This window comes from Thermobia domestica, chromosome 9 (assembly GCF_964235325.1).
Source record: "Thermobia domestica chromosome 9, izTheDome1.hap1.1, whole genome shotgun sequence".
Taxonomy (NCBI): Eukaryota; Metazoa; Arthropoda; class Insecta; order Zygentoma; family Lepismatidae; genus Thermobia; species Thermobia domestica.
In genome coordinates, this window is record NC_137462.1 from 84,170,347 (window position 1) to 84,194,244 (window position 23,898).

At 33.2% G+C, this 23,898-nt stretch overlaps 2 protein-coding genes across 3 annotated transcripts in view; one reads left to right on the forward strand and one right to left on the reverse strand.

Annotated features, from left to right (window-relative positions):
- hob (bridge-like lipid transfer protein family member hobbit) overlaps positions 1-5,887 on the forward strand; it is a 176,363-nt gene extending 170,476 nt beyond the window's left edge. For both annotated transcript variants that reach the window (XM_081771445.1, XM_081771446.1), the window contains exon 39: positions 2,052-5,887. In XM_081771445.1, the coding sequence (XP_081627571.1) occupies positions 2,052-2,102 (51 nt within the window). In that variant the 3' untranslated portion in view covers positions 2,103-5,887. The remainder of the gene's footprint in view (positions 1-2,051) is intronic.
- Positions 5,888-6,983: 1,096 nt separating this feature from the next.
- LOC145694802 (putative phospholipase B-like 2) overlaps positions 6,984-23,898 on the reverse strand; it is a 37,113-nt gene continuing 20,198 nt past the window's right edge. Inside the window, exons 5-6 of the mRNA XM_081771447.1 lie at positions 15,654-15,879; positions 6,984-12,809 (exon numbers count right to left, since the gene is read on the reverse strand). Coding sequence (XP_081627573.1) covers positions 12,060-12,809; positions 15,654-15,879 — 976 coding nt within the window. The 3' untranslated portion in view covers positions 6,984-12,059. The remainder of the gene's footprint in view (positions 12,810-15,653; positions 15,880-23,898) is intronic.

Consider the following 23,898-nt stretch of genomic DNA (forward strand, 5'->3'; position numbering starts at 1 on the left):
ATTTTGGGTTTAGTGAAATATGACTTCATGATCTTCTGAAAAATATAATCAAATTGGAATTTTTATTGCATGGAGAATGTAATCATTTAGATATAAAACTAGGTAAATATTGTATGTATTTATAAGAAAGTTTATTTTAAGGGTATTCTATAGTTCCGCACCCAATCACACAAATGAAACGAAGGAACTATTTTAGACTTTCTCACCATAATTGTTTAATAATTAAAAAGTGCTATTCACTGAAACAGCATTGGCGAGATATTTCTCGTTGTTTACAACTACCAAGTATTAAAATCAGTTATGATGTCATGTTTAGATTCCCAACTACCCATAATGGACAACATTAACTATATTATTAAACAGTAATTTGTAAGTACTACAAAGTATGGGGAGAAAAACTAAGATTACTCTTTAGTTTTCATAAAATTTTGATGAAAAAAATAAAAAAGCGGGCGCGGAACTACAGAAAACTAATCTTCTGGCTTTGTATTCACGAAGTAACATACATTACGTAAGCACTGCGTATTTATAAAATTCTGTTTGGATTTACTAAATAAGTTTCACCGATTTGTTTACAAAAGGAATTACAATAAAAAAAAAAAAACTTGACTGAAGAGTTTTTGTTGTTGTACAGTCCGCAGCAAAAAACCTGCAACATGAACATGTAAGTTTATTGTGAAACTACGCCTAACGGCGCAGGGAATCAACATAACGTCTAAGTGGCACGAATCACGCCAGGAGAAACCTCGGCGTCCTCCACTGCACACTTATTTTGGAGCGAAGACTTCGTCGTTTCACAATAAACTTACATGTTCATGTTGCAGGTTTTTTGTTGCGGACTGTACAAATATTTGTTGTCTGTAGTTTAACACTATAATGTAAAGATCCTATGGTCACATTAATATTTCTAATAATAACTATATCTGAACATAATTTGTAGTTGTTTTCTATGCTTCTGAAATACCAATGAAAGTTTTCAATCTTGATTATTAAGAATATATTTAAAGTCTGACCCACATAGAAAAACTTGACAATCTCTGAATGTTTAGTTGTCCTTTATACAAATCCACGCCGTTGGCGTGGCATACTTTTAGGTAACTATAGAAAAAGACCGTAGGCTATTTGGAGCTTTTAAAAAGTGTATGCTAAGGATGAAAGGGAATTAATTTTTTTTTTCAAAAATGAAGTTCTTACAAGCCCTTCATTTAAGGCAGATGAAACTTGGAATATATTTCTTTATTTATAAATAAATAATAAAAAAAGTTGACACGTGTTCAAACGTTTTCGAAAACCGCTTCTAAGAGAGGGAGGAAACAATTTCCATAGCTTTTTCGTCCACATTCAAATCAACGTTGCTTATCTCATCATCACGGGGAAAACGACTGTACAGTTTCAAATAAATTTTGACTTACATTTAGTCTGTCATTGAAATGCGTATTCAAGGGGAAAGGAAGTTCAAAATTTATGCTTACTGGTATAAATTCACATCTTGTCTCAGTTTGAAATAGTACTAGAGTGGATTTGTTTTTTTTATCGTTACCTTCGATTGAAATGTGTATCCTAAGGTGGAAAAGGAGAAAATTCAATTTTTGACAAAAAATAATGACTGAATTGCTTGCTTGAAATGAATATTTGAAGATAGTCATCAAATTTTATACTTACTTGAATACATTTCATGTTTCAAAGTTGATCTTTTATCACAATAATTTCACACTTCTCTGCTGTCTTCAACTGAAGGCCGATGAAGATTGCTATTTGATTCTTGTGCCTAAAACAGCTTAGTAAACGTATAAATCAAAGTATTATACTACTTAAGTCACAAAGAAGGATTCCGTTTAATCAAATATTGACAGTAGACACAAGATTCAACTAGTACTCTTCACTGCCCTCCAGAAGACAGCAGCAACGTTGTTGACTTTATTGATATGTGCAAAAATCATTCAAATGGAAGAAAACTATTAATAAGAGTATAATATTGCGTGCTTTGTTGTTATTATTATTCTAAATATCAATCTTGTGGAAAAATAATGAATTTTCTAATTTTGTCACAGGCTGGTGATACCAGAAGTCTGAAGAAAAGTATATTTAAAAATTCAAAATGAAGAAAAATGCGTTGGAAGTGTTGCTGTATATAAAAGAAATGAATGTGATATTAGTATGAGCTTACAAATTGCAGTTAGTGAAAATGTGGATATGTATTTACCACAAGAAAAACAAAACAATTTTATGTACTAAAGGGTACTTGATAATTTATTATTCTTTACTTCTAGATGTTACTTACACATACAATATATGTGGACAAGAAAATATATAATTGAACAATGATTTAAATACATTCTTTCTGTTAAAGTTTAATCATTATAACCAACTAAAAGATGATATTGTATGCGTTATGTATTGCTGACGTAGAATTATTTCACATTTGATTCGTATTTTATTTTAATAAAAACAGCATTTAAAATACGACTAAAATGAATATATTTGAGGAATGCAAGCAAGAGTTTACTTTTTCCAGCACAAAGTTTTTGTTGTACGTGAACCTACGGTAAATTTCAAGAGTCAAAATACGAGAATGCGTGGAATTCTTGTTTACCGTACCAGTCCGCTAACCACTGCAGTACCTAGTGTTCCTCCAGACTAGCCACACATTTTCACTTTTGAGGGAAGTGTTGTACGCCTTGGATCATGTGACTGTATCACAGCTGACACCAGGGACCTGTTTGATCAAAGCTATTACTCCATCAATTCAAGATTATAACTGATAAAAATCAAATCATTTATAGATGTATCATAGAATTTCAGCTGAAATGATAAATTAGAGGTAATAACAGCTATAGTATCTATAAACGACATTTACCATTTGTCTATTATTTCATGCTTTATGACGTATTAAAAAATTGTGGACGTGTGAGTTTTGAGAAACGGGCCCCTGTTCTTCTTGAACAAACCTTATGACTTTTTTTTTTAATGAACATCTTAATGTTTGAACATATATATATATATATATATATATATATATATATATATATATATATATACGATATGTGCAAGTAACAATCGATATTTCCCAACACCTAATATTTACTGTAGGTGAAACTACATTGAATTTTAAAGGTTGAAAATGTATAGCCAACCTGGAGGACTACAGAGAAGCCATTAGTTTTCCCAACGGTAAGGTAAACAGGATCCTGAATTAGATCTTCAGCTCAGTCTCACCAGCTTTTAGGTGATTTATAAAAATTATCTTCGAATGGATTCTCATTGTGTAAAACAAATCAGAATGACATTTTTTAATTTTTTTTTTTAAAAAAGCCTCTAAAAGCATCTTAATCTTTTATTATCTAGTAGTATCAATTCGTTTTCTTCTTTCTTTGTAAGACGTAGTACTATTGCAATATTTGCTGTAACTGTTACGTAATGTACAGTTTTCTCAATTCATTTTTATTTATTACAACTTTAACAGAAAGAGTTCAAAAAAGATACTTCGTTTATATATATATATATGACGTAGCACAGAAATGTAATGTATGTGTATATCCTTTTTACAGTCATTTTTACACAATATCCCATTTGTATAGCACATTTAAGAGTAACTATTCTAAATCTATATAAACGTACATACGCATTGCACTAATATGCTGATACGGAAAGTGTTGTACAGTAATATCTGTGTATTTACTTGTAAATATGTATAGTGTAGTTTATTCATGATTTGAAATAATACTTTTTTTTTTTTTTTTTTCGAAAATATTTGTTGTTCTTTTCTGAACAATCTAAAAGATTTTTGCAAGGTAAACTTCATTGTGTTCATATAGTGTGTAAGTTAGTTGTTAGTTTTGTAAATCTCAATACGTTAGAAAATTCACAGCCGTGGCGTTTTAATTTATTGTATAAAAAGTATTCATAGATCTTCTGTGCTATTGGTGTCTGTTTCTTCACTATTTTTTTTTAAAATATATGACGTGAAGAATCTTCATTATTTTTAACTTGCCAACTTTTTTTTAAAAAAAATAAAATTTTCCCAACCACCAGTCGAAACAGTATTAATAATGTTCGAATTCAGGTATTATTTATTTTATTTGAATACCGTACTTATTTATTTACAAGAGAAAAAGAAGGGAAATCGTAATTAATTACCTTAAAACATCGCAACCTCGTGCTATTTGAAAGTTAATTATATAATATGTTGTTAATTTCTTCAATGGACTGTGTAGGTAGAACATCTAAAAATATTATTGTAGTTAATGCAGTTTTCGTTGCTGAATTTTATACATTAATTGCACTTCTTTTCTTTCTTCATATACCAGAAACACACAAAAATCGTTTTAATATTTTAGTGGTGTGTAACAAGTATCCTTTATCCAAATTTAGCAAATGGAAATGTTACTCCAATAAGCTGGTAGTGTAAGCGGATGGTAACTTTAGTCATTCTTTAATTTACAAGTGCAGAGTACGATTTCTGAAGCCATTTCAGTTGATTTTTTTTATCAGGCCCATTATCTACATTTTACGATGATAAATTTGAATGAAGTCCAGATTGTTTCCATCAGAGTAGCTTGTTCTCTTAGAAATTATTAGATACACGTTGTATATTAATTTTGGATAAAGAAAGCAGCATACTTAAAGCTTGGTAAATGCTACCAAAGGTGACTAAAAGGTATTTGAGAAAGAGTAAGAGTAAGCACGTTAAAAGTATTCTGTCTTTTTTTCCTTAATATAAACCTTACATTGTAGCTGTATTTGTTTCATTTTACACTGTAGCTTAACGTTTTATGTATTTTCTATTTTGTTGCACATTTAAGTCAGTTGTGTTGTATATTGAGTAATAGATCCACCGAAGAATTTTGCTCTCAAGTGCCTTTGTAATTCTATCTGTATATACAATATATTGTACATGACTTTATTGACTTGAAATACGTACATATGATGTGTCCTAATTAAATTGGTCTTGTTATGTCAAAGACTTGTCATTATTTTCTAACCCAGGGATTCTCAACCTGTGGTATGGTGGTACGTACGACTTACAGTGGTATTAATAGTTAATATTGTAAAATTCTCTCTATCTATAGGGTAGAGCAAAATACAGTACACGGGAGATTGGACTTTCCCATCAACTTTTTACTACAAAAGTTCCTCTTGAATACAAGTATGTTACAATAAGTGAAGTTCCTCTAATTATGTACTAATGAAATGAAAGGAACTCAATGATTGGGCATCTAAGAGAAGGAATGAGAATTTGTTTATTAGAGGTGCCTCTCAATGACCGGGCGTCTTAGAGCATGTAGGAAAGAGTACTCTCAATGAACAGGCGCCTTAGAGAGTTGTAGTTTGATCAACCGGGGGGATTGATACTTCCTAAGGTGTGCTCTCCTCTTTTATACCAAATGTTGCTGACAGCTGGCCTCTGCGTCATTTATCGAATATTGGCGATGATGAACGACGTCCTCTTCTTTGCTGTCGTGTGTTAGTTTGCTTCAAGCACGTGATTACAGCATGGTGTGAAGACACGTGGGAACCTTAAAATATGCTTTGGTGGTACGCCAATTGAAAAGTTTGAGAACCTCTGTTCTAACCGACTGAATTACCTCAATAATTTCTCTTGAAGGTTGTGCTGAATTAATCTTTATATGGAGAAGCTTGGTGACTACCTTCTTCCTTATAGTAGTTACTAAATATATTCGTGTGTGTGTGTGTGTGTGTGTGTGTGTGTGTGTGTGTGTGTGTGTGTGTGTGTGTGTGTGTGTGTGTGTGTGTGTGTGTGTGTGTGTGTGTGTGTGTGTGTGTGTGTGTGTGTGTGTGTGTGTGTGTGTGTGTGTGTGTGTGTGTGTGTGTGTGTGTGTGTGTGAGAGAGAGAGAGTGAGAGAGAGAGAGAGAGAGAGAGAGAAAATGATTATTAATATTACAAATAACCCGGATACACAATAGTTAGTTTAAGAGGATACGCATGCGTCAATGCAAGTATTTGATCGGCTTCATTTTATGATGGACTGGGATTTTTTTTTTCTCTCAAGCAATATATGATGTTTGAATGGAATTCATAGGTGTAGATTTTACTATATGGTGATGATGTATTAAATTTATTATTATTTTTCGAAAAATACTTTGTTCTTGCTTAAGTGTTGAAATATATACATTTTCTCTTCATATAACAACGATTATTATTTCTGGGAAATACACAACCAGGCACAATATATTTTATCGTCAAAATGATAATAGGGTGAAATCAAATAACCATACTGAAATATAACTTGCAAACATTAAGGAACATATTTACTTTTTTTTTTCTACAAAAAAATTACACAAGTCCACTTGGCTGCTCAACAAACAAAAAATCTGGGTTCGATTCCTTACAAATCTATTGCCCACGTTTTTCTTTATTATTCCATCATTCTTTTGTACCTATTGATAATCAAGTACAAAATTATCTAAATTTTAATCGTTTTCGTTTTGTCATAATGATATGGAACAGAGTTGGAGAAAATTTAATGTCGAGTACCTTACTGTTAAGTAAGGTTGGTAATGGTAACGGAACCAAAAATATTTTGGATTCCGGTACCAGATCCTACTAAACATTTTAATTCGACGTGGTTCTTTACTAACCTCACGGAATATTTAGCGAATATGGTCAAGTAATATCTATCTTTTTTTTTAAAAAAAAAGTGTAGACTTGTTTTGGGTTTGATTACATAATAAAAGAAAATAGATATATATTATTAATAACATTTTATTGACGGTGTTCTTACAACATTTACTAAATTGTATAATATGCGTAAATAACACCTTCAATTTATTTCGAAAATAGAGAGTAACTAGTTAAAATTTTTGAAAACCGTTGTGTGTACCAAAGAGTTTCACAGTGGACATCACAAAATCATACAATTATTATAATCCATTCAATTTACAAATTATATATCTTTGGTATTGTGAATTACAAATATAATTATTGGCAAGGATTTAAATACACGGAAGCTTGTATTTTTAAATTATTTGTTTTCAAAATATATGTTTATGCCGATATGTCTACAAATTTTAGCACTTCTCACTAGTAATATCGTGAAGACAAATGTTCATTTTGGATTTCTTGTGTAGAGAAAGTACAACCTGATTTTTTGTCATTGGCTACAGAAAAGTAAAAGTTTAAAGCTGAGTATTGTCCTTATAATGTCATAGTTCTTGCGTACAATTACAAGTAGTAAAATCTTCCATTAGAATTATTTCCTTACTTTTGTAAATACATATATCCATCACAAAATATCTCTATTTTAATGAATAATTGGCTTTTTTTATTATTATTATTAAATACAGATGCGAGCGAGGGGTTGTCTTATTACTTAATAATTACAATTCGGTATGTGGGATTAGATAACCTAAATTTCCATATAAATATTATGCAAGGAAATGCACTAGTCCGCAAAATGGACGGAAATTATTTTGCTGACCAGGGATTCGCATCAAAAATATTGGACGAAAACTGTGGTAAAGACCGCTAAAAGAAGGAAAAAACTTATGAGTTTAAACTACATATCTATTTTAATTCATAATGATTGGAAAGAAATGTTCTTTCATTTGAATTACATTAATAGAGATTGCGAAAAATATATAGTCACTTTTCACTATCTAAATACATTATATATTGCTTTTATGTCGGTACGTAATGGTACTACGACGTACCAGCACCTTTCTGAGATTTATATATTACGTAGAAAAATATTTTAAGGAACTTCTGGCTCCAATCACGAAATAAATTCATATTTATTCAGTGATATTTATACTAAACTCATTTAGCATATATTGTAAAACTTTACACTAAATGAGACTTTTATCTGAATGTGAACGCGAGCGCACAGGGGTATATTTATATTGATATACGTTTGCATATGCCTGTTAATAGGTGCAATTCTTGAATTTTGCGAGAAAGTTATGATTATAATTGAGCTCGTCTTTTTTCATTTAGATGGAAGACATAATTTAAGTATTAATAAAATCCATGTAAACACAATCACAATTAAATACCGTGAAATAAAATAAATTGTTCTGTAAATATTAAGGAAAGCTACAATGATTTTATGACGTCATTTCTGTTACGATATATTTTACTGAACTACATGTTGTAAGCTACACAATATAGTCTGTCACTTTTTTTTTAATAATTAACCAACACATTAAAATAATAGAGCTGATTGAGCAAAACTCTTTCGAGTCTATTTGTATGATATTTATCCGAAAACTACTTCTAGGCTTTATACTTAAAAAAATATCACCAAATTTGGCACATGTTAACAGATCATCAGGAGGAAGATCCTTATGCCGAGATTTTTTTAATCTACCGCGTTGGTGTAGAATGGTAGCCGAAAAATGGCTTCATATATTTAACATTGGAATGTACTACTGTAATCATTAAGTCAATATTTTGACATACTTGAGTACCATCTGCCGATTCTGCGCTATCTTGCAGTCCAACTAAGAATTTCATTCTTTATCAACTTTGGTATCATTGGTAAAGTCCAAAACCAACTTCAAAATGATATATCACGTTTTTGGGTTAATTGTTTTCGAATAAAGTGAATAGCATTTTCATAATCGAGGTAGAATTAAGGTAGAATTTAAAAAATATTAAAAACGATATAGTCAAGGGAGAGAGCAATCAAATTCATCATGGTATTATAACAGAGAAGGTAGGAAAACTCGCACGTACATAAGTCGAAGTCTATTAGTTATTTTTTTAAAAGTCGAATTGTTACGAGTCATGTCCGCGTTATGCACATTTTAATGTGCAATTTGAAAATATTACAAATGGTACACTTGGTGGAGAAAGTTTCAAATTTGTCACTTCGTCGATTATTCTGTCAATAGCCCAGAAATCAGTTAAATTCATTAAACAGATCTGGTGTCCACTGCGAAAAGTAAATTAAAGATCCATTGCTTCTATTCATGACTTGTTCTACTTGTAAGCCAAGATGTCAAAAACCATGTCCTTGAGCAATGGCGAGCAGTAATTCCTCTCGTGGATTAACATAACCGTATTGCATGCGCATTCCTGATGAGGTCGCTCAGCTCAATTTTACACACAATTACTGACTTGATTTGAACCTTTAACATTTCTGTTTCACAAAGACGAAATAATTGATCTTAGCAGTATTGAATTACTATTTTATGTGATAAGCTACTGAATTTTACGAAAGAAAGCCAAATTATATACAACTGTATCTAAAATATTAAATTACTTCACGTAACTTCGTAAGTTGACTATACTGTCAATACTTAAAACAGAGATCGAAAAATCTGTAATTTTTCATTATACAACTTGCCACTAAAATTACCGGAATTTATTGAAATATTATATATATATATATATATATATATATATATATATATATATATATTCTAAGTTTTCATCAGTATATACACACAAAACATTGTAATGTTATTCACAAATCACTCTTAACTTATGTTGTTTACCTCTTACAACTTATGAAACAACAAAAAATGCGAAATACGTACGAAGTTAATATGAGGAAGAAGGAAGTGTATCACGTACCTTTTCACTTCCAAACATCCGGCCATCGATAATTCGGTTTCTTCAGATTTCCGGGCATGGATGTCGGCGCGCATTTTCGCATTTAACGCGTTGGCGCGCCAGTTTTCTGGAGACGACGTTTATATTAACCGATAATCAGTTGTTGGATCTTGTTTGTACCTGCTACCAGGTATCCCTGCTCATTGCCCCTCATCTTATCACTTATTTGCTGCTGTATAGTCCTAAAATGAAGACTGTAGTCACATTCTGCTAAATACATGTAGTGTCTACTGTATAGTGTAACCATCGAAATCAGGTCTGGAGGTTGCCGGACTTTTGAATGTCAACCTACTTATATTCAGAATATCCAATATCCAGAATATTTCGGTATTTGGTATGTGCGTTTCCCCTAGGGTTACTAATTATATCGTAATATAAGGGAGTTCCGGCATTTGGCACAATTTTAAAACTTTCTCTTGATTTGATCTCATCAGGGAGCTCGTATCTCCCGTATTTTTTTTAAGGCAGCAAATTCCCGACTTCAATGGTAAAAATACAGATAAAATCTCAATTTTTGAAGCTTATCTTGCTTCTTTTTCCTTACAATCTTTCTAGGCAAGCATCTTTTAGAAACATCAATACTTTGAGATTTTCTGCAATCTTTGAATACAGTCATTTTTATGCTGATATGTGTAATTAAAGATTTTAAATTTAAGAATTTTTTCGTAAATTCATATCGAAGTCTCCCTAATCTTTCAAAATAACAACAATAATCATTATTATTATTATAAAAGTTAGCAACTCTACTTTTTCTGCTCTTTCCACTCCGTTCTTAATGTTGTGTAAGTACTTACCTTATTTCGGATTTTTGTGACTCTGCAGCGACCTTAGTTTTTAACACTACCTGCCAACTGTTTTTATTTAGGTTTTATTATTATTATTATTATTACATAAATTTAAAATAGGTGATTACCTGATGCCAGGCCATTTAGAAAAATAAATTCTCATCGGGTGGTGTTCCAGCATACATTATATAGCAAAATACGCATGCAAGATTCTATAGTTGTACGTACTTTCACTACACTTTTCCTATTGGTTCCTCAGTTATAAAAGCTGAACACCAATATATATGAGAGTCAATGCAAAAGTCATGGTAACTATTCTTTTTTTCGAAAATGGTAACGAATAAAAAAAAAAAAAAAAAAAAAATTGAAATATGCAAACAGAAGGTTAGTTCATATGTAAACATTACATTACATGGAGGGAGATGGATGAACATATACACAACCATAAAGATATAGCACGAGAAAAAAGACGAAAAAACATTGTCGTTTCAAACATGTTTTACTGTCAATTGCAACAGTACAGAATAGTACATTACAAACTACGCGCATTCCATGGCATCAGGAGTCTCCCCAAGAATCCACAAAATGGCAGGTCATCATGACAATGTGACGTGACGCTAGATGGCAGTCCTTTCCAGGAGAAAGCAGCATGAAAAGAGACCACAGTATGAGTTGGAACAGCCATTCAGGGTGAATATTACCCGACTTGAACAGCACTCTTACGTGCAGCTTGCAGTTCTCCGCGGAAGGAATGCGCGACAATGCCACTAGGAGCTTGTGGAAGCGTTAGGAAATGCTGCTCTATCGTATAGAACGGTTGCTTGTGCATTTGGGCGTGGCAGAGCTGCAACGGCCGACATGCACCGATCCGGGCAACCTGGCAGTGTGCGTACGGACTGTGCTCGTACCCTGATTGCCTAATGCATGTAGAACGACAGAAAATGGATGCTGCAGGAATTACAGCGCTATACTGGTGTTGAGAAGACAACAATCTACAAGATTTTACGCCACGAGCTACACATGCGTAAAGTTGTTGCAAAGTGGTTGCCTCATGCCTAAGTGAAGTGGAAAAGTGGCTACGTTACGAACTTTGTCGTATGCATCTAGTGCGTGACGAGGAGGGGGGAGACAATATGCTTGCGAGAATCATCGCCATAGATGAATTTTGTGCCAGGGCCTATGAGCCAGAACTGAAACGCCAGTCCGCGGAATGGCGTTATCCAGGTTCACGACGCAGACAGAAATTTCGTCGCAGTTCCTCTCCTGTCAAGTTAATGGTCATCATAGCCTATGACAGAGGAATGATTGCGTGCCATTTCGTTAATGCACTGTATTACTGTCCTCTTCCCTCCATGCAATGTTTACATATGAACTAACATTCCATTTGCAATTTTTTTATTCGTTACTATTTTCGAGAAAAAAAATAGTTGCCATGACTTTTGCAATGACCCTTATATATATATATATATATATATATATATATATATATATATATATATATATATATATATATATATATATATAATATTCTTAAGATCTCGGTCATATTTTGGCTATTCTTTTATCAGTTTTTATTCTACGAGCTTAACCAACCGATCCCAAATCTTGTTTGACTTTGTATGCTTTTTTCTTTTCTTTTTCTTTTTTAAACATGTTCCGGTTGTCTGATATTAAGATATTCATACATTTATGACCTATTATTGCCACCTCCATTGAGTAAGTATAGGTTTAAAAGTCCATAGATCTGGATGTCCGACGTGGGGCGTACTACTTCCAAAATCTGTTTTGCTCCATTGGAATGGTGGAAGATCATCCCACGTTGGTCCTGACACAGCAACAAAGTCCAAATTTAGAAATAATGTAGCATTCGTTAACTTCATATCCGTTCCACCATGTGATCGATGTCCAAGCGCACCAAATGGATATGTTCCATTCTTTGGATTTAGATCATTTCTCGCTGAAATTGCATTCTCGCCACTAAATGGCGGCGTGCAATTACACCGAGACAAAGGATCCTTCTTGAAATTATTGTAACGCATCAATTTTATCATACTCGCCATATCTTTTACTTTCTCATGATCTCTCTTGAAAATAAGAGCTCGTGGTGTTTTATCATACGAAAACCACTCGCCATATTTTTTCACCATTTCAGGACCACCACTGAGTTTGAATACATCAGGGTAAGAGGGAACATTATAACTTGGCCAATAGGACTGCTCACGCAATATATCTGTTTTATCAGAAGCATGAATCATACCTGGAATTTGTTCTAAAACCCATAACAAATTATCTTTTAGTTCAGGTCGATTTGGTTTAAATAGTTTGTAATCGACAACCATCCATTGATTATTGTATGTTCCGCTGTTGTATTGGCTGAAGATTTTCGACCAGTCGCGACCACTTTCTGCTAGTCGATTCGCTACCATTGTTCTTATACCCTCTACAACCTAAAAGTAAAAGAAATGTCACATCTTACACACTGTCCCATACTTAAAAATAAATGTTAATATTGTTATTGAAAACTGTGGACTTAGATTTATCTTATATTTATAGTAAATCTTTCACCGACACTGGAGTACTACTGTCAACTATATTACTATACCATTCGATTAGTGACCAATTTAAATTACTTGGATTTTGAGGTGGGAACGAGACTACAATGGCACAACTTTAAAGATCAACTATATTATATACTGATTGCAGCTTTTGACTTCCATAACAGAATTCAAGCGATATTTAGTTTTTACATTCGATAAATTTTCTACAATTGTTTCACCAATTAATCAACTATTCATAATACTGTTCATAAGCCCTATTAAAGGATCTATCTATTTACTTAATATATAGTTTTATGATCATCTAGTCATCCTACATTTGTTTCAGAAATATTTCAATTGATTGGTTGTTTTGTTACTTTAATATCTCCTATCAGAACCAGATACCTACTGAACCAGATTTGTTCAGTATGGCTACAGAAAATTGTGGAAAGAGGACTCCAACCCATTCAACTTGCTAATTCTCAGCCACAAAGTTACTGTACCTGTGCGAACGTTTCAAACAAAGAGAGAGAGAAAAGAATGAAAATAAAATCTTTTCACTAAATTACGGTACTAGGCTCTACTGCCTTTTACTTTCAGGTAATTTTGTCAATCCTGATTGCAAGTTCAAGCCCATTTATTTGTTTAATAGAAAACCCTTTCGCAACTATGTATAAGGGTCAGTATTTCCTTTCAGACTAAGAATATAATTACTGCTTCGAATTCAGTCTTAATGTACTGAAGTAGGTTATATGTGTATAATGTTCCAGAGTACATATTCCCCACAGAATAAACTCCGTACTACAAAACTGAGGCGTCTACGTGGACAGGATAAGTTGTTCGTTTGGCAAAATAAGGTTAGCATAGAATATTGTTTTGAAAGCCCTTACGAAGAAAGAAAGAAAAAAAAAACTTTCGGAAAAGAAAATGGGAACTTAGGAAGTGGCTAATAATATTCTTGATCGGACTGGGGTTATACATGATCAAGAGTTTTGTTCCTGCGCGTTTGAACCTTCCGGTTTCCTAAGGGCTGCATTCATACATGCATCTTAACAAAAATTTTCTCAAGATCTATCTTGAGAAGTGAATTGCTGTTTCATAATCCTACTTAGGCAATATTTTGAGATACAAATTTTCAATACGAAGGTCTTGATGAAAATGACATTTTGACCTTATTCATGAACACAACACAAGGAAAGCTTTCGATATCGCTAATTCATGCAAGACAGGAATAGCAGTCTTCACCAAGATGCGTGTTCGCTAAGATATTCTCAAAACATGTATAAGAATAAGAGTTGTCTTAAGGCTGAGATTTTATCAAAGATTAAGTTTTTTTCAAGACATCTTCCTAAATTATGTATGCTAACGGTTTTTAACGAATAACTAAGGTAGCAATGACGGTACTTAACTCTCAGGGCGGCCCGCCGTACGTGTGTACGTTCAAATAAAACGGCGCAACGTTAATACTTCATATTGTTCAAGACAACATCGGTATCTCATCTTAAAAATTCGATCTTAATTTTCTAGCATGTTAAAAACTCTGCTAGGGTACTTTAAATGCCTCCCTGAGTATTTAAATACTGGGCTGAGAGGTTAAATAGAAAAACAATCTTGTGTTCGGAGTAGAAAAAAGCTACAAGACTAAGTTTAAAGCTGTCTTATGTTTAATTTAACATAAAAACGGACAATTTAGCATAGAACACTCTTCATCTAATAATGATAGTGCTAGGTTGATAATTCAGATCCTTGGAGCTTACTACGAGCTTCTACGGAACTTGTATCGCAAAGTAGGCGTTCTGCTTTCACTTTCTGCTGTTTAAACCAAACAAGACACACACACACATAAGAAAATTTAAGAAAAGAAAAATAGCCCCTTATCGCTATGGAGACGAAATACTACTTTGAGATGATTAGCTGAACTATCACTGACTGTTTTCTGACAGGATTTCTCCCAATTCTAATTGTCATTTCCTCAACTAGGTATTCTGTCCTTACTGTGCAAAGACTATCCTGACTTAGGTAGTCATCAACACTTCATATTTCAACAGAAACATTCGTGCAATATTTTACTTCTTAAATAGCTTGAAAATCTCCAATGGAGAGCTATCACAGCAATGACCCTTCATGGCTAAGTAACTAAAGCACGTGCTTTCTGTAATGTAGTCGTCTCAGGTGGTATTCCGGACGGGATGATTACCTCGACCACAAATCTAAATAGTGCTTTCGATCTCACTTAAAGCCAGCGATTCCGTCGGTGACTGGAAATGAACCTTAAAATTCATTCAATCAAGCTATTACAGCAACTCGATTTTCATTATCTTCCCACTCCAAGCGAACTGCTTAAGAACCACTTTCTCTCTACTGTAGTACACTTCACAATGATTAGTCCTTCCCGCTGGTAGAGTAGCTAGCGCAGTCGCTTTTGGTGCATGGGGTTCCGAGTTCGATTCCTAGTGGGATAGCTTTGAAATCTGAACGCATTACGCTGGTTCATATTCCAGCTTAAACTATAGGTTCATGTCCAACATAACGTCAGTGCTAAAACCTAAACTCTAGCCAACCAACCACTTGGTAAGTAATCTATTCAAATGTTGCCAGCCCATTGATTACCGCCACTTATCAAGAGTTTGAAACAATATTTATGGTAAGATTGTACATATGTTTCTTCATATACATTGCATAAGTTACTTATAAACATTTTTGTAAACATATATATGATAAATCACGGCTTAAAATGTTTATTCTACAACTTACCTGACCTGATGGATTTATATATTTCCACAAACTTGCGTTGCTATTTCCAATTGTCGTTTCCAGCGTTGCTAATCCAGTGGAAATAAGATAAAAGTCGTCACCGGACTGAATAGTTCCTGGATAAGATGAGAATGACATTGTGTGTCCTGGAATTACTTTCGTTGAGTTATTAGTAAGTCGATAGTTAAATTTATATTTCTTCAGTATTCTCAGCATAGACTGAAAGCTACAAGAACGAAAAAAAAAAAAAATTAACTTATTACAATTACGTTATTACGTTATACATAAAACTATTTTGAAAATATAGACTATCTATATGCAATACAAAACGTTTATCACTGAGAGTTTCTTTGAAAATTTTCCAGTTTGCAGTTGTTTTTCTTTTTATATAAGACTGCCTATATTTCATGTAATTCGGAAAAAAGGCGATAATAAATTACTATCAGTAAGTATGCTGCAAAGACAATAACTTAATAGACAACTTGGACTTCTACTCTGGGATTATGTCTATGGAGCAAAAATGGCCCATATCTGCGAAACTATGACAGGGAGAGAAAAAATAAGTTAAGTAATGGTTTCTAATAATAAACAGAACGAAACATGTGTATATTTACCAAATCTCAGCTCCATACAATAACTCGCAGCATCTCCAAAAATTTGACACAAAAACCCACAAACATGTAAAATTAAACAAAATTTTCAAGCGCATAAAAGCAAAGAAGTTTTTACAATTTTATTTTTCTAACTTTTATTCTCTTTATGGCATTCTTATTTATGGAAAAATATACAGGGAGCTTATAGGGTTGTATAATAACTGAATAAGTAACTAATCAATAAATCCCCACATTTATTTACTGAAAAAGAATTACAGATAATTACATTTTTTTTTCTTTTTTTACATCTTAAAACATGGCAATGGATCATTTAAGTTTTCTTGAATCCTTCTTACAACTTTTGAATGTCACCTCTTTAGACATTAATTTGTCTCCAAAAATAGGCTTGAAACAATTGTGGTATTGTCTACTACATTTGTGACATAAAGGAATTTTCAAAATTTTCCTGTTTCCCTTGTAACCCGCAGGTGGTCCATTTATCTGGATGCCAGCATATCAGTTGTGCCAATCTCTTCAAACGAAAAATCACTGGCTGCAAGGCGGCTAGTCATAAGACAGTTAGCTTTCACAAACCATCCTGAGGTAGCCACTTTCTAAGAATACAATCACGTTATAAACACGACAGCTCCGCTACAAAGCAATGCGCAATCGCTCAGCAAACATCCCGCTACTGGTCTGCTAGGATCTTGAGTTGGCTGCATGCACTTAGCGCTCGTATTCGCAACTATACGTTTCGTTTACTCTTCCCACACGTGCCTATCAAGTTTATCGATATATCATCATGACTATCAAACGATGAATTGTTCTGAATCATGTTTTGTTTACGGACAACAAAATCTTCTACAAACGTAATTTTTATTTACAGTAGTAAAAAATCTTTCTGAGGCAGTGATTTTCGTCTAGAGATTAGCCAATCTTTCTGCAGCCTGCATTTTCTTTCTGCTACATTGTCGTACTGTCGCCTGTTCTTCTGCTTTGAGGCCACTAAGTAGGTAGGAGTCCTTGTTGTGATCGGTAATAAAGTGAGAAGCTAAGAATACTTACACGCATCATGCAAAAAGTTTACAAAGATATTCTTTATAATTTGTAACAAAATTTTCTCTCTTTTACTGTCTGATAAATATGATTCCTATATTTATTAGTTGGCGGAAATAGGGTTTTAGATTTAGTAATGTTTGACTGTTGTACACAGAAAAAAAAAAAGTTTGAAAGCTGCAACTCACATTTAAGACAAATACTGTACTTAATTTAAAATTATATAATGTAATTTGAACAGCAACATAAATGTGAGTCAATATTTTCAATATGACTGCTCATTTCGAAATTTCTATTCGATTTACATTGAGATAATGATATCAAATGATCAGATTAGATACAAAAGTTTTGAAAGAAAACTTCCAGAGTAGGAATATTTAATGGTAATTGCTATCTTATTAAGTATTACACATACGATGTGGTTAAAAATTACTGTCATCCAAGACATCCACACTATAACTAAATAGCCCTTCTTCGTTTATTTGATATGGTACAATTTTTTTCTTGGTAGTACAAAATGTACAAGATTCTTACATAAAATTCGAATTTCAAGACGTCATCCCACAACTAAATGACCTCACAAAGTTTAATATGGCTCTTCGCTTATTTAAATGGTAAAAAAATTTGAGCTAGTTAAATTCTGAATTAAAAATTCACGCGATAAAAATTGGTCTAAAATTTTTAAAATGGCCCTTCTTCGCTTGTTTAAATGATACAAAAATATATAAATTTGAAAATGTCGCACCCTAGATAAACAGGCTCTTCTTCGTTTATTTGAATGGTACAAAAAATTGCACTACAGGTAATAGTGGCTAAAATTTTAAAAGGACTCTCCTTCGTTTATTAAATAGTACATTTTTTGAAAGTACAAAAAAGTACAAAATTCAAAGCTAGTTAAATTTTGAATAAAAAATTCGCACTACAAAATTGGTTTCCAAATTTCTGAAATGACAATTCTTCGCTTATTTAAATAGTATATATATATATATATATATATTGGTATAAATGGTATAAAAAATGTACAAAATAGTACAAAGTTCTAAGCTAGTTAAAATTCAAATTTGAAGATGCTGCACTACAACTAAATGGGAACATATTAAAGCAACTTCCAACTAGTAGTAGTGGTAGCAAAAAAGGGCACCTTTACACACACGCAACAATTTACACTTAAAGTATCGCGACTCATAATAGTCTCACTAACAATACAGAAGGGGTGAAATGGTTCTTGAAAGTGTGTGATCACAACGACCTGCAATGCATGGCCTACAATGAGCTCTAGTATATTGAATTTATGTAAATTATAATCAGAAACGACAAGGGGTTCATAAGAGAAAAATTTTACAATATCAAGGCCTAATGTTTTTGTTAATGCTAAGGGAGATTAGGGGGGCAGCCTTGCGGTGAAACTGGAAAATAAAATGTACACTCGGAATTAAAAGTAAGCCTTAGGGAGGGCGTTAAGGGACATAAGTAACATTGGATGCATTATAAATTTCCAACCCTAAATTCTACGTGGTTATCGTTTTTTTTTTTTTTTTTTTTTTTTTTTTTTTTTTTTTTTTTTTTTTATAAATACTGTAGAAAAATGATTCATAGCTTCTTATAAAATGGCCTACTATGGGAGTTACATCGAATACAGAAGATCACCGCTTTTCAATGTCCCACATGAAAACATAATCTCTATATGTTTCGTCGTTTACAAGCTACAACCAACTGAATATCTGAGCTTTAACTTCAAAGTACCGTTTACGAGTTATACATTATTAAATATTCGACCTTTGACTTCTGACCTGTATACAGCCTGTTTAAAAAAGGCTCTGTAGAATGTATTTTCTAGGGGGTTAAAAAAAGAGGCCACGGTCTTTTATAATGCTTGTATAATTTCTATTATATTAAATTGGGGTTGAAAAAACAATTTCGTATTAATTCATATGTTACATAGGAGTTGTTAGGAAAGTCAGTCTTTCTTTTATAATTTCTACTATATATATAAAAAAAGAGCTATGTTAAATAGGGTTGAAAAATGGGTCGTAAAAGAGGACACAAACGCCGTTTACGTGACCTTACTCTACGGCAATATTCAATTTCTTTTCTGTAATTTTTGCCATCTTAAATGGGGTTAAACAAAGATGCCATACTCTTGACGTCACCGCTCTTTCAACATAAAATATTTGCTATCCTTATACCGAAAACTATAAAATAGAATTTTCATATGTTGTAAAGTTTACGAGTTATACAAGGTTAAATATTTGACCTTTGACCTTGAGATCACAATAGGTTCAAAAACCCCTATATACCAAGTTTCACGTAAATTGCTTATGCTCAAAAACACAAAACGCGCTTTGTTGTGTGTTATGGTATACTAGAGGACTAACTACTCCCAAAATTTCAGATTTTCCTATCGAGACCCATTGGAGATATTGGACAGTAAAATATGCTAAATTGGCATAATTCCCCAAATTTACAATTTTTTTTCAGTCCCTTGGGAGCCGCTAGAGGTCTGTAAATTTTTGTGTATTAACTTATGACCCTGGGCTACATGCACTCACAAATTCAGAACTCTACGTTAGTTGTTTACCCTTCCCAAACATGTTTTCAATGTCCAAAAAAGATTTTATAAACAAAACACCTCCTAGAGTATGACACTTAATACTTTGATCTCCTTCTGCTCAAAAACACCAAACGCGCTTTGTTGTGTTTATGGTATACTAAAGGACTAACTATTCCCAAAATTTCAGATTTCTCTATCCAGGCCCATTGGAGATATTGGACAGTGAAATATGCTAAAATGCATATTGCATTCCATTCAGATCTCTACGTCAGTTGTTTATTCTTCCCAAACATGTTTTCAATGTCCAAAAATGTTGCTACTTCAGACCCTGATTTCACCCCTTCAAGTGGTTTTAGGCAAAAAATGTTAAGAGATAAAAGTTTTAGCTCTGCACGAGTTGGAGACATCCAGCAATTTTCAATTTAGGACAAATACATGCTGAGATATTCAAAATAACGTAAACGCCTAAAATTAATAAAAAAAAAAAAAAAAAAAAAAAAAAAAAAAAAGCAAAATGACGCCAGCCCCTGTGTCGCAATGGGATGTAAAAAATAATTAATTGTGGTTTTAAAGTACCCTGATATAGAATAAACATTCATGAAAAAATTAGTTTTTTTTTTTTTTTTTTTTTTTTTTTTTTTTTTTTTTTTTTTTTATAGATGGTTGAGCAGCACATGCTTGATCACTTACAATGGATTGACTTCTATGTTAAATAGGGGTTAAAAACAGTGCTTGTAGCCTTTCATAAAATATCCTCATACTATCCTCTTACTCCTCTACATGTAAGGACTTGAAAGGTTGCTGTGTAATTTCTGCCATATTGAAATTGCGGTTGGAATCTTTAATTTCTGCTATGTCAAACAGGGGTTGCAAAAATGTGCTGTAGCCTAGATTGTATGTTCATAATTTACTACTAAATGCCTTAGTCTAGACTCTGAGTAATCTCTACTACTCATGGCCTTTCGTGCCTATTATATAGAGGTTGAAAATATGCTCATAGTCTGTGTGTAATTTCTGCTATGTCAAATAGGAGTTGCAAAAGTAATCATAGGCTTCCGTTTGTATGTTACATATGGGATGGAAGAGGGTAATAAAAAAAAGTAACTACTAATGGATTTCAAAGGGTTGGGAAAAATTGGTCATAGTCTCTGCTATGTTAAATACGAGTAGGGTGGGGTCACTTGAACGTGTTTTTGCGCATGCGCAGTAGCGTGCACAGTAATCAGAATTTAACCCAAACTGTGAGCAGAACCAGATTTTCTTCTCTTTTATGTGCCTTTTTTAGATGCTGATAAGAGTATGGCCCCTTTTTCAACCCCTATTTCACATATCCCTATGACACATTCTAGGCTGTAGCACATTTTCGCAACCCCTGTTTAACTTAGTAGAGAATGAAGATTCCAACAGCAATTTCAATATAGCAGAAATTACATAGCAACCTTTCAACTCCTTAACATGTAGAATTTCGTAAAAGAGTATGAGGATATTTTATGAAAGACTACAAGTACTGTTTCTAACCTTTATTTAACATAGGTGAGATTACATAAAGTCAAGGCTATGGCACCTTTAGCAGCAGAAAATATATAAGGTACAGAAATTATTTTGATATAGGTAAATAATTGCTTTAACATCTATACTGATACCATAGAAGCAAATCTTGAAGTTCTTTCAATACGTAACATTTATATAGACAACTGCCACATATACCTGAGGAACAAATCTTAATAAAACTATTGTAATGGTCCTCCGTGTAGTAGATCGATCCATTGGTTCCAATAACTAGTCGCTTCTTGCCACGGTGTCTCGGACGACAATAATTTTTAACCACATCGTATGTGTAATACTTAATAAGATAGCAATCACCATTAATATATTCCCACTCTGGAAGTTTTCTTTCAAAATTTTTGAATTCATGTTCATGAAATATTTTGCTCCTAATCTGACCATTTGATATCATTATCTCAATGTAAATCGAATAGAACTTTCGAAATGAGCAATCATATTGAAAATATTGACTCATATTTATATTTCTGTTCAAACTATATTATGCAATTTTAAATTTAAGTAAACACAGTATTTTCCTTAAATGTGAACTGCAGCTTTCAGTGCCTTTTCTTCTGTGTACAATAGTCAGACACTTGCTAATTCTAAAACCCTGTTTCTGCCTACTATTAAGTAGAGGAAGTTAATTTATCATACAGTAAGAGATTAAGTTTTGTTATAACTTTGTAGTCTTTTTACTCGATGCGTATGAGTATTCTTAGCTTTATATTTTATTGCAGATCTCACCAAGGACTCCTACTCACTTAGTGGTTTGAGCATTACAATATGACAGTACCCTATTTAAGCTTTTTGATTGTTATCATTGAATTGACAAATAAGGAACATTGGTTCGATTATTGTTGGGGTATTTTAATCTGTGGTGAAAATAAGAGTGTGGTGAAAGTAAGAGTTACTGTGCACGCTACTGCGCATGCGCAAAAACACGTTCAAGTGACCCCACCCTACTACCCATATTTTATTGCAGATCTCACCAAGGACTCCTACTCACTTAGTGGTCTGAGCATTACAATATGACAGTACCCTATTTAAGCTTTTTGATTGTTATCATTGAATTGACAAATAAGGAACATTGGTTCGATTATTGTTGGGGTATTTTAATCTGTGGTGAAAGTAAGAGTTACTGTGCACGCTACTGCACATGCGCAAAAACACGTTCAAGTGACCCCATCCTACTTGACATCGAAGTGCTGTAAACGGCAAAATAATTTACACATCCATTATAAACCACACAAGTAACTAGATATTATACTTATCTTAGCATTTTTTCGAAATAAATGCTTTCAAAAAATTAAAATTTTCAAGCTTTGGTAACTTCGTTCCTATTCATTCAAATCAAGTCATACCATGACCATGGTATCTAACGCTAATGTACTTTCCATGTGCATTATCCTGTGCATCTCCGTTATGGTGTATTTGCGTTAGAGGCTTCCGAACTTTTAATGTTTGTGATACTATAACATTCTTAGTTTGCAACAGGGGAGGCGCGGTAGCTCAGGGGTAGAGCTTTTACCTCCGGTGCTTGGGGTCCCTGGTTCGATCCCAGCTCACGCCGTGTTGACAAACACCGTGTTTGTGGGTTTTCTCGGGGTTCTCCCTTTCCTCCCACTTTCTTCATTCCACCATTTCACTCATCATCACCGTCTCCTTTAGCCTAACCGGCATAAACGTGGGACGTAAAATTTAAAAGATTTCATTTCATTTCTTAGTTTGCAACACACAATAATAAACGTGGTATTTTAAGTTTACGTTTGACACATTGCACAGTGGTCCTGGAACCCGACAAACCTGGCCAAAAATGATTTTTTCAAACACAGATGGAATGTGTGCTATATAGTTTTGAGAAGCCAAATATCAGGGGAGTACAAAATACCTGTCATGGACATCTTGCATTGAGGAAAGAGCGGCATTGTTTTGGAATTTGTGTATCTGCACACACTGAATACAGACATATTTTTATTTCTAATATATATATATATATATATATATATATAGACATTCATCTTTTGAATAACAAAAGTGTTTGTTGGATATATGCATTTACCATGTGATATGTGGTAGATAATTGTACCCCTGTGTCCGTTAGAAATTAATTATAAATGAAAACTGTGATTTGATGTGCGAAACTTGATACACCTCGTTACACGCTCATTTCTTGGAGATGGGAAGAAAGAAAGAACTTGCCCGTTTTTTCCCCTTTCGTAGAAAAATAAGGTTATATATGAATGGGTGTACTATAAAGCGAAAAATAATGAAATCCGCATTAGTAGAATGTTTGGAAACAAATGTCATTGTAACAAAATATATCATGACGAACATTGTTATTCTGTAATTTCAGATCCAAAATAGAGTATGGACGCAAAAGGAGAGACCTATTCCTGTCGCTGCAGTCCATATGTAGAGGACGGGAAGAGCAACGGAGCCAACTTGTAAACCGCATTCTGGAAGAAGTGAAGCCAAAGACGGATAAAAAAAGACAAACTAT